The 12,371-nt window shown below is 44.2% G+C and overlaps 1 protein-coding gene across 1 annotated transcript; it reads left to right on the forward strand.

The window, feature by feature from the left end:
• The first annotated feature begins 7,740 nt into the window (after positions 1-7,740).
• On the forward strand, positions 7,741-11,665 carry LOC117474896 (uncharacterized protein K02A2.6-like). Its single transcript, XM_034120921.1, has 2 exons — positions 7,741-8,295; positions 9,044-11,665. The coding sequence occupies exons 1-2, from the start codon at positions 7,741-7,743 to the stop codon at positions 11,663-11,665; spliced, it is 3,177 nt and encodes a 1,058-aa protein (XP_033976812.1).
• The last annotated feature ends 706 nt before the right edge of the window (positions 11,666-12,371 follow it).

A 12,371-nucleotide genomic window follows, 5' to 3' on the forward strand; every position in this document is an offset into this window, starting at 1 on the left:
CGATTCATCCTTTTACATATGTTAATAGTCAAATTCCAATAGTTAAAGGTGGGGTAGGTAATTTTGGAGAAACCAGCTCGAGTGCGCTAGAATTTGAAAATACACAGCCGGAAAAAATCTGCCACTTCCTTACAGAGCCCCTCCTCCAACACACACGAACGCGCACATGACCAATGAGGGCACGAGATAAGTTTGTGCACAGATGGAAGGCTGACAGGCAGGTAGGCCATCCAGTTATTTTAGCCGGGCCGGCTAAAATGATTGGTCATGCTTTTTACAGTACTACGGCTTCCACAGATGACATTTCTTTATGGATTTTTTGTCAAAGCACTTAAAATATTCATTGCTATCGGGATGTTAACCTCTTACGCACCACCCCCCCGGTACCGGGCGGATAAACGCGTCATTTGCAGGAAACAACGTCTAAGGAATCTTAATATTTAATAAACTATGAATGTTTTATATCCATGTAACGGGAAGAAACTTAGCTAACTGATCTTTTTTAATTTTTTTTCCCAAAAAAACCCCACAATGCTAACACTCAGCCTCTGAATTAGCCATGAGCGAAACAATGCTAACCTATCACTGCACCTAAACTCACTCATAACTCCCTTATTACTTATCCTAGATGCACAGCCAACCCATCGATTAGCATCGTCTGGAGACACAGAATCGATGGGTGCCCACCACAACACTCAGTGATAAACATTTGCGACTCTATAAATGAAAACGTACATCAAAACATGTGGCGCTAGGTAGCTACAAACGCTAACATGGTTTACCTTGGTCAAAACTGGTCTTCAATGGCATTAAAACGATAAAAAACGATGCTGCAGTTAATCCATAGGTTAATCCAATGTGTCTGTGTCCTCTTTGAAATGATTTCTGATAATCCATAAGCAATAAAACTGCTTTTTCGTTTCCAGATGTCAGAGCGAGAGATCGCTTCACTCTGATGCAAACCTGCATGCACGAAGCCCCCACCTTTTGTTTTCACAATGAGTGTGTGTGGGGGACTCCCCCTTCGATTCTATTGGCTCTAACGGTCAGAAAGAGGTGTCAACCATCAAAATCGACCAATGGGTTCCAGAGATATGAAAAAAAAAACATTTTCACCCAAATCACCTCAGAGGTGGAGTGGTTTTGGCTAAACCTCTCTTAAAAAGGTCAAATGTCACTTGTTTTGCATCAATCTTGATACAGGGTACTTATTATATGTTGTACTTTGGATTCCTAAAGCCTTTAGTCTACCTTACCATCATCCAAGGGTAGTTTTCACTATAAGTAAAAAATCATTTTTGGACGAACACTATAATTTACAGTTTTTTACTATGTAAAATCTGAATTTTCTTTAAAATAAAAAACATCTATATTGATTCTGACTTTTCTACATCCAACTCACAGGTTTATCATTACTTTGAGAAAAAAGATTATTAATTTAACCCTTTTAGAAGGGAAGATATGGTAATTTGTTCTGGGAATGTCATTTTCGACCCTGAGACCTGAAAAACAGGCTCAGGGCTTAACAGGTTAAGAGCATTCCATGGAATATAACAAAAAGTGTATCTCGAGCCGGTTTCTCAAACTTACCTACCCTACCTTTAAGTAAACTATCAAAATCATCCTAATGACCACAGTGGTCAGTCCACTTACCCAGGAATTTTGAGTTGAACAATTACAGGAATATTATGTCTTTATGTTCTAATAATGTAAACATATTTTAGTAAATTGTTACCACAGAACATTTGCATAATGTTTTAAACATAAAGCATGTTATCGTTCTCTAAAATATTAACATTCTGGCAACATAAACAAATCTAACTTGCAGCTGAAAACATTTTAAGAACAGTAGGGCATAATGTTCTAACAATGTTATCAAAAACATTTTAAGAATGTTTTTAGAGAACGTTATCCTACCTTTCAGAAGAACATTCTGGGAACCAAAATAAAAGCTTCTGCTGAAAACGTTTTAAGAATAGTAGGGCATAATGTTCTAACAATGTTATCAAAAACATTTTAGGAAGGTTATCACCAAACATTTTAAGAATGTTTTTAAAGAACGTTATCCTACCTTTCAGAAGAACATTCTGGGAACCAAAATAAAAGCTTCTGCTGAAAACGTTTTAAGAATAGTAGGGCATAATGTTCTAACAATGTTATCAAAAACATTTTAGGAAGGTTATCACCAAACATTTTAAGAATGTTTTTAGAGAACGTTATCCTACCTTTCACAAGAACATTCTGGGAACCAAACAAAAACTTCCCGCTGAAAACATTCCTAGAACAATGAATATAACATTCTCAGAATGTTTTTAGAACCAAACATTTCCAGCTGGGTGATCAGTTGTGCAAAACATTTCGCTTTATTCCCATGTCTGTTGCATATAATTAGTGGATGAATGTATGTGTTCTGTTGATAGGTTATAGACTTTCTACTGTTCTCAACTGTTTTTCACTTTAATTGGATAGTCCTAACACATGCCTACAAACGCTTAGTGGAGAACCTACTAAAAGTATACTGATAGTCAACTCTAGATTAGTTGACAATCAACAGATAGTCAACTAAACTCTAAAGTTGCTTATCTGTTGATCATCAACTAATGCTTAATGTAATAATCAACTAAACTTTAGTTGCTTATCTGTTGATCATCAACTAATGGTTAATGTAATCTTTAGTTGACATCTTGACTCTCAACAGATTATCAACAGATAGTCGACATGACCCTGTTGACTTTCAACTGACAGATTGATTTTGAGTAGTTGATTGTCAATTTTGAAGATGTTGACACAATCTACAGATAGTAAGGTTGAATATTGGTTAATACGCTGTTGCAAAAAACATGTTACTTGTCGCGGTGCTGTTGAATATCAACTGATACATGTCAACTGATGCACTGTTGACATGCTACTAAATGTCAACTGATGACTTGTAGAGTGTTAACTATGGACTATCAAAATAAAGTGTTACCGACATGGTGTCAGAGTAAATGGGTTACAAAGGACAATATGGACGTCGCTGGAGTTCTGTCCCCCCGCATGGACTGGGATGCTAGCAACCTGCCCGAAGCATGGGGCAAGTTTAAACTACACGTGGATTTAATGTTTTCTGGTCTGTTCAAGATTAAAGAGGAAGAAGAAAAATGCAGCTACCCACTACTGTGGATTGGAGATAAAGGCCGGGACATTTACAACACATGGACACTCAGGGCAGAAGAAAGTATGTTACTGGAAACGTACTATAAGCGTTATGAAGCGTACGTCAAGCCGAAGACGAATGTCATATTTGCCCGTTACAAGTTTCATGAGAAAATACAGGGAGATAAGGAGCCCTTTGACCAGTTTCTGACAGAGTTGAGAGAGACTGCTTGTGAAAGACAGTAATAATGCCAATGGTGAAGAAATGATAAGAGACCCGATGTTTTTTGGAATTCATTCTCCGAGAGTGAGAGAGAAGCTACTGAATATTGGATCTGTTTTGGCACATCAGGGTTACCAGTTATGGATGAGTTTGCAGATGTCTTGAAAGGAATAGGACTGTTTCCTGGTGAGTGCACATTTCACATAGACCCCAAGGCAGTACCTGTAGTCCACCCACCAAGACGTGCGTAACCAAGACAAGAGGAGCTAAAAAACATGCTGAACCAACAGAGTGGGTAAACTCCATGGTGGCAGCAGAAAAAAGCCACACCCAGGCAAGCTGAGAGTGTGCCTCGACCCTAAATCAAATCAAGTTTTATTTATATAGCACATTTAAAAGCGATTTTTGGTCGAGCCAAAGTGCTGTACATGTAATAAAAACACATTACTACAATCACAATAAAAGACAATAATTTACAACAGAAATATAAAAAACACAGGGAAATGTCAGGAGTCGTGCTCCGTTCTGACTAGAAGGCCAGGGAGAAGAAGTGTGTTTTTAGTGAGGATTTAAAAACCCCTAGTGTCTGGGCCGACCTCACATGGAGGGGCAGAGTGTTCCAGAGCCTAGGGCCAGCTGCTGCGAAGGCTCGGTGACCTTGGGTTTTGAGCCTGGTCTTGGGCACTACCAGCAGCAGCTGGTCAGCAGACCTTAAAGCTCTGGCTGGGGTGTAGCGATGGAGGAGTTCAGCTATATAGGCCGGAGCCAGCCCATTTAGTGCTTTGAAAACAAATAAAAGGATTTTAAAATCAATTCTGAACCGAATTGGAAGCCAGTGTAGTGAGGCCAGAATTGGGGCGATGTGGTCACGCTTTTTGTGGCCAGTCAGAAGACGTGCAGCTGCGTTTTGGACTAGCTGCAGGCGTTTAATTGAGGCCTGGTCCATACCCACATACAGAGCTTTGCAATAGTCCAGTCTTGAGGTAACAAAGGCATTAATAACCCGTTCTAGGTCTTTAAAAGATAAATACGACTTGGTTTTGGCCAATAGTCTTATTTAAAAAAAGCAGGATTTGACTACGGTGCTGACCTGCTTGTCTAAAGACTTAAACAAGGTCATTAAGCGACCACATTACCCCTTACCTACCCTTGATGACATCACATCCAAGTTAGCTGGAGCTTGCTACTTCAGTGTCATGGTTGCCAGATCAGGCTACTGGGCCATAAATCTCAGGAGTCATCCAAGTTGACACAGATTTCTCCGCCTACCTTTTGGATTAATCTGCCCAAGATGAGTTTCAACGGAAAGCTGACGAGACGTATGAAGGTCTACAAGGAGTGAGTGCTATTGTAGATGATGTCCTCATATATGGCAGAAGCAAGGAAGAGCACGACAGCAACCTCCGCGCTATGCTACAACGCTCCAGAGAATGAGGAGTTAAGCTCAACCCGGAGAAGAGTACCATCTGTGCCATTTATATCTGATAACGGCCCTCAGTGTAAGTGTAAAGAGTTTGAAGGCTTTGCGAGCACATGGGGGTTCACCCACATCACCATCAGTCCACACTACCCACAAAGCAATGGTCTTGCTGAGAAATCTGTGCATATTGCAAAATGTCTCATGGAAAAGGCAAAAGCTGATCACAGAGACCCCTATCTGAGTCTTCTTGAGTATCATAACACCCCAGTTGACAACTTCAGATCACCAGCCCAGCTGCTTATGAGTCGTCGCTTACGATCCATACTACCCAGCATACACCAGCAGCTTCAGCCCAAGTCGGTCAGCCACGGATGCTCATGCCAGGAGAGTCTACCAGCATCTTTACCAGCATCAACATCAGAAAAGGTACTACAACAGGTCAGGTAGGCCGATGTCGTCACTGCATGGAGGACAAAACGGGGGGTTACGTATTGTAACCCTAGTTATATAAGCACAGGCGGAGCCTTCTACTGGACTCTATGGGTACTACTCTCAACCATGCTATGCGAGCATTCACACACTGAGTTTGCATAAACATAGCCGGCCAATCAGGGTGAGCCTACCTGAATGCGCGCGCAGGCACACAGTATATAAGGCGGCCACGTATGGAGCCAGAATTGGGTCAATATTCTAGCGCGCAAAACAAGCTACTCACAAGTGAAAAATGTGGTTTTACACGCGCATAAAATGACCCTGGGGCGCAGATTAAACCCAGAGAGACAGCCCTCTTGCTCGCTCGCGGGAGTGTCAGCCTCACTGGCTCGCGTAGTCTGTCTGTGAGCGCGTGTAATGTGATGCAGTTAGGTGAGCCTGCTGCCTCCTCCCACAGTTAGCAGCAATAATATTTGGAGTTGTGAGTGAACTGCAGAACAGCCTGAATCTGAGCAAAAGTAATATTTTGGGTTTCCATCTAAACGCCCGGACACACCGGGCCGATTTTGGCTGTTGATAGATGTCGATAGATGTCTGGCCGTCGATGAGCGTCCTGTCGCCCTACTCAGATTGGTGTGGCCCGCACCGTTGTGTCTTTTCGGCCGTGCCGACACCCTCCGCCACCGATTCAACATGTTGAATCAGTATGTTGAATCGGTAGGCTGTCGGCAAAAGAAATCACTCTGATTGGCTGTTCAGCTTAGCGAATCAGTGCATGAGAAGCGAAACGGAAGTGAGGGACTAGTGATGGGAATTGTGGCTCTTTGAAGGGAGCCGGGAGCTGGGACTCTCAGCAGCTTCTACTGAAGCCTTCCGAGTAAATCGCCAGAACGCCGACACCTCCTCATCTCCACCGCTCCCATGTTTTCTTTTGTGTTGCCATAAGTTAGTCTCTCTGAGTTTGTGCGCTGGGCTAATGCTAATGCTAATAATGCTAATGCGAGGATAATAAAATGGCGGCTTCACAAAACCTTTTGGGAGTTTTACGGGGCGTGGTTTGCATTCCGCCCAGCCAATCAGACATAGGAACCTTTTTCTCCCATGAAAGTCCCTGCTCTCTAGGAGGGACGGAAAAGGGGGTAAAAGAGGTTCTGATGAACTCATTTTAGTTCCGGCTCTTTTTGGTGTGAACGTGACATTTCGGAACTATATCGGAACTAAAGTGGGAAAAGTACTGCGGTGTGAACACGGCTATTGACTGTATTGCCAGACCTAATGTCAATAATCTGCATTGTAAACATGACACAAGGTGGCGCCATATCCATGTCATTCATGCAACTCTTAATATTAGATACTGTGTTTTTAAGTGGCTTTGGAGATTATTTGTTGACCCTGCTTTAACCTGTTCCACCCTGACGGACCGTCCACACAGCAGCGTTAAAAAAATCTTCCAACGCTTCTGCCCATTCACTTTGAATGGGGTGACGTCACTTTGCCTCACTTTTCGCCGAACTGCATTGTGGGAAGCAGAGCGGAGATTTCCAGGCATCTCAGGATTCAAAAGTTGAGCAATGTTCAACTTTTGAAGCTGAGGTGGAAGCGTCAGCCAATCAAATCCCGTTTATGCAAATCTGACAGTTCAAGCGCTAGCCAATCAAACCGCGTGTATGCTGGGAGAGACATATTCCTCATATTAACAAAAATGGAGGAGAAATTAATTATAGCGGTAGGGAATCACCCGGTGCTTTATGACCAGTCCCTATTTACCTACCGGGATACAAACCGGAGGAGCCAGGCATGGAGGGAGGTGGCAGAGACAGTGGTAGGTTTTCGCCTGTTTGGGGAGTTTATATCCAGTTTACTTCGGGCTTTTTTGCTTTGTATGTCGGGGGCGGGAGATTCATGTGATTGGTTGTTGGTCGCGTTGCTCGCAAAAAATCCCCAAGCTTCAGATACGCCCACCTCCAAGATTTTTTTAGCGCTGCTGTGTGGACGCTCCGTGAGCCTGTTTTTCAGGTCTCAGGCTCGAAAATGACATTCCCAGAACAAATGACCATATCTTCCCTTCTAAAAGGGTTAAATTAATAATCTTTGTTCTCAAAGTAATGATAAACCTGTGAGTTGGATGTAGAAAAGTCAGAATCAATATAGATGTTTTTTATTTTAAAGAAAATTCAGATTGAACATAGTAAAAAACTGTAAATTATAGTGTTTGTCCAAAAATTCTTTTTTACTTATAGTGAAAACTACCCTTGGATGATGGGTTAGTGTCACATATGCATACAATGCATACTGAGTTAAGGCTGTTACGACAGTGTTGCGACATGCTTTATGGCATGCGAAGTACTGCTTTACTTCAGAGTAAGCCCGCGAGTTGTCATGTTGCTGCCTACTGTAATGTCTTGACTTACTGTACAATAAACCTGAGTCGTGAAAGATACTCGACCCTCGATCATTCTACATGGTGTCAGAAGTGACCGGTGAGTCACAGGAAATAAACAAGACAAAGTAAAGGAATATAGACGGCGGAATGGCGAAGTTTAATCCCCCAGCGAACTTTTCTTTTGATAAGCCGACTGAATGGCCAGAATGGAGGCAACGCTTTGAGCGGTACAGACTCGCTACTAAACTCGACAAAGATGACGGGAGAGTGCAGGTGAGCTGCCTGATTTATGCCATGGGCAACGAGGCAGAAAACATATTCAAGTCGTTCACTTTTGCCGAAGAAGATGACGGCGATGACTTTGCCGTTGTGGTGGGAAAGTTCAACGAGTACTTTTTCCCGAGGAGGAACGTTATCCACGAGAGGGCATGTTTCCACCAGCGTGTCCAGCGGCCAGGGGAGAAGGCAGAGGGTTTCATCCGAGCCCTGTATGATCTATCAGAACACTGTGAGTTTGGCGCAAACCGAGATGAGAATATCCGCGACCGAATTGTCGTCTGGATACGAGACAAAGAGCTCTCGCGCAGGCTGCAGCTAACTGCGGACCTAACACTAGCACTGACGACACGGACCGTCAGGCAGTCAGAGGAGGTCGCAGCACAAGTGAGTCTGCAGGAAGACACAGTGGGATCAGTACAGGAGGTGAGATTCAAAGAAAAAAAATAACAAATGGAAACCTCAACAACATCAAGGCAAGTCAAAAGACAGAAAATGGGGGGGAAGTGAAAGGAAATGTGGTAAATGTGGGAAATCACAGCATAGCAAGGAAGAAGGGTGTCCTGCAGCTAAAGCTACATGCCATAAGTGCAATAAAATAGGACATTGGGCCAGAGTGTGCCGAAATAGCAATAGATCAGTGAATGAGGTCACAGGGACTGTACAGGCTGAGCAGACCCATTATTTCTTAGGCTCAGTGTGCAGTGCAGAGGAGAAAGAGCAGTGGACAGTACAGCTCCAGGTGGATTCTACTACAATGGAATTTAAAATTGACACAGGAGCTGATGTCAGTGTCTTATGTGAGGATGCATTTCACACACTCACTCCACCAAAAACACTGAAACCAGCTGACATCCCATTAGACAGCCCAGGAGGTGAACTGTTATGTCTGGGACGCTTTAATGCTACAGTTAGTTACAAGGGAAATAACTACCTATTTGAAGCATATGTAGTCCGTGGCCAGAATGTCAATAACCTACTCAGCCGGGATCTGTCAGTGGAGATGAACCTGGTGAGGCGTGTTGATGAAGTGAAATTCACTACCAGTGAACACCTTCAAGCCTATGGTGAGCACGGCACACTAAAAACTGAACCTGTTAAAATCCAATTAAAGGATGGGGCTCAACCATATGCAGTGCATACAGCACGTCGTGTGCCCTTCCCAACGTTACAGATGGTAAAAGAGGAACTGCAGAGGATGGAGAAGAACGGTGTCATCGAGAAGGTAACACAGCCAACTGAATGGTGTGCTCCTATGGTGCCAGTTCTAAAGAAAACCACAGGCAAAGCCAGGATCTGTGTGGACCTGAAAAGACTAAATGAGTCAGTAAAAAGAGAGCGCTACATCTTACCTACCTCTGATGAAATAACTGCAAAGCTAAGTGGTGCAACTGTGTTTTCCTCTCTCGACGCTGCAAGTGGGTTCTGGCAAATCCCACTGCACCCAGCCAGCTGTAAATTAACAACCTTTATAACACCGTTTGGCAGGTACTGTTTCAAAAGGTTACCTTTCGGGATTTCCAGTGCGCCTGAGATCTTCCAGCGGAAAATGCTAGAGACTCTGCAGGGGCTGGAAGGCGTTGAAGTCTTCATGGACGATATCCTGGTCTATGGGACATCGACAGAACAGCACGACGCCAGACTCGAGAAGGTACTACAGCGGGTTGAGTCAGCAGGCTTAAAACTCAATAAAGATAAATGCTCCCTCAGACAAAGCCAGCTACGCTTTCTGGGACATCTCATCGACCAGTCAGGAGTCAGGCCTGACCCTGATAAAGTTGAAGCCATACATCAGCTGGCTCCACCAGGAAACGTCCATGAGCTGAAAAGAGTCCTGGGCATGGTGAACTACCTGGGTAGGTACGTTCCAAACCTTTCCACAATAGGTCAACCACTGTACGAGCTTCTGAAGAGCAGGAACATCTGGACCTGGGGTCACTCACAGCAGTCAGCTTTTGAGAACATTAAGAAGATGCTGACCACGGCACCTGTTCTTGTCTTCTATGATGTGGCTAAAGCCACAGCGGTGTCTGCTGATGCCAGTAGCTATGGCCTGGGGGGGGTCCTCCTCCAGCTCCATGAAGAGGAGTGGAAGCCAGTAGCCTACTGTTCGAGGCGTCTCACAGAAGCAGAGACACGCTACGCCCAGATAGAAAAGGAGTGCTTGGCTAGCGTATGGGCCTGTGAGAAGTTCGACAAGTATCTATGTGGCTTGGATCAGTTCAGGCTGGAGACCGACCACAAGCCATTAGTGCCACTGATCAACAAACAAAGCCTAGACAACGTCCCCTTGAGATGTCAGCGTCTACTAATGAGGCTCATGAGGTACAAACCTTTAGCAGAGCATGTGCCTGGGAAGACCCTTGTTGTCGCCGACACACTGTCCCGAAGCCCACTGACACACACAAAGGAAGAGACTGATACTCAAGAAGATGTGGCATGCTATGTAGCCACAGTGATACAGGGCATTCCAGCATCCCCAACGAGAATGGAGAATATCAGAAAAGAGACAGCTGCCGACAGTGAGCTTCAGGCTGTCATCAAGCTGATTAGGGCAGGATGGCCTGAATACAGTAGTAATGTTCCACTGAACATCAGGGACTACACCAAAGTGAAAAATGAGCTATCGGAAGCTGATGGCTTAGTCATACGAGGAAACAGGATCGTGGTTCCGGGGTCACTGAGAGCAGACATTTTGCAGAAAATACATGAGGGACACCAGGGGCTCTCAAAATGCAGAGAAAGGGCGAATGCATCAGTTTGGTGGCCGGGGCTCTCTGCAGACATTAAGAACATTGTCAACATATGCAAGAGCTGCCAGGAGCAGAAGCGGGCTCAACAGAAGGAGCCGCTTATTTCCACACCACTGCCTGATCGTCCGTGGAAAAGAATCGCTCTCGACCTCTGCGAACATAACAAGCACAACTACCTTGTGATTTCAGACTACTATTCACGGTATCTGGAAATACTACAACTACCATCTACGACAAGTGCCCTTGTCATCCAGAGACTTAAAACGACCTTTGCTAGGTTCGGAATTCCTGAAGAGGTTGTGAGTGACAATGGTCCACAATTCTCCAGTGCAGAATTCCGGGAGCTGGCACAGCGGTTGGACTTCAGACACATCACGTCTAGTCCTCACCATCCTCAAGGAAACGGTCATGCCGAAAGAGCAGTACAGACCGCTAAGAGAATCCTTCGTCAGGAAGATCCGCTGATAGCCCTTATGTGCTATAGATCCACTCCCTGTACTACCACAGGAGTCAGTCCAGCAGAACTGCTAATGGGGAGAAAGATCAGAACGACGCTCCCGACACTCGAGAAAAATCTACGGCCTAAATGGCCTAACAGACAGATTGTCAAACAAAAGGACACGAGTGAGAAAGCAAAACAAGCCTTTTATTACAACCGACGACATGGTGCCAGGCATCTACCAGCTCTACAGCCAGGAGACACAGTCTACACCAAGCTCGACAACGAGAAGTCCTGGAAGACACCAGCAATCGTCTCAAAAGAGTGTGTTACTCCGAGGTCTTACCTCATTAACACACAAGGAGGTGCAGTGCTGCGGCGGAACCGACTTCATCTCCGGGCAGAACCAACTTCCCGACCTGCACAGCACATCCCACTAACAACAGCAGAGAGTGCTGTGGCGATTTCCCAGCCTGTAAGCGCCAACACACCAGAGACTGTTACCCTGAAACCAAGTGAGGTGACAACCCATACAACAACACCAGGACGGGTTCAGACCAGGTCTGGCCGTGTCAGTAAGCCGGCCACTAGGTTGGACTTGTAGACAGGAGTGTTTTGGGTGTTTCACAATGACCTCTGGGGGTGAATAGAAAAAAAAACACCTATGGCCTTTGGGGGGGAGAAAATGAATAGGGAAACACAGATGGACTCTGAGTCTGCTGAATTTTGAGTTCTGTTTATTGTGAATGTTATGTACAAATGTGATATTACTGCTGCAATGTTTAGAAAAGAAAACTTGCATCTTGAATTTTATTTTGTTACAGCACTACTGAAGGTATTGGTTACCCATCTTGATTAACATAATCTGTGAAGTTAACCTGTATTCATAGGACACTTTTGGTTGGTCAGTACGACTGAATGAACATTTGTTATCACAGTTTGACTGTTGTTTACTATTACGGGATGATGATGTGACTAATCGGTCAAAACTCTTTACAGTTATTTAAAATTAAATAACTAGGAAAAAAGGGGAGATGTCACATATGCATACAATGCATACTGAGTTAAGGCTGTTACGACAGTGTTGCGACATGCTTTATGGCATGCGAAGTACTGCTTTACTTCAGAGTAAGCCCGCGAGTTGTCATGTTGCTGCCTACTGTAATGTCTTGACTTACTGTACAATAAACCTGAGTCGTGAAAGATACTCGACCCTCGATCATTCTACAGGTTAGTAGACTAAAAGCTTTAGGAATCCAAAGTACAACATATAATAAGTACCCTGTATCAAGATTGATGCAAAACAAGTG

Source organism: Trematomus bernacchii, unplaced genomic scaffold (assembly GCF_902827165.1).
Source record: "Trematomus bernacchii unplaced genomic scaffold, fTreBer1.1, whole genome shotgun sequence".
Taxonomy (NCBI): Eukaryota; Metazoa; Chordata; class Actinopteri; order Perciformes; family Nototheniidae; genus Trematomus; species Trematomus bernacchii.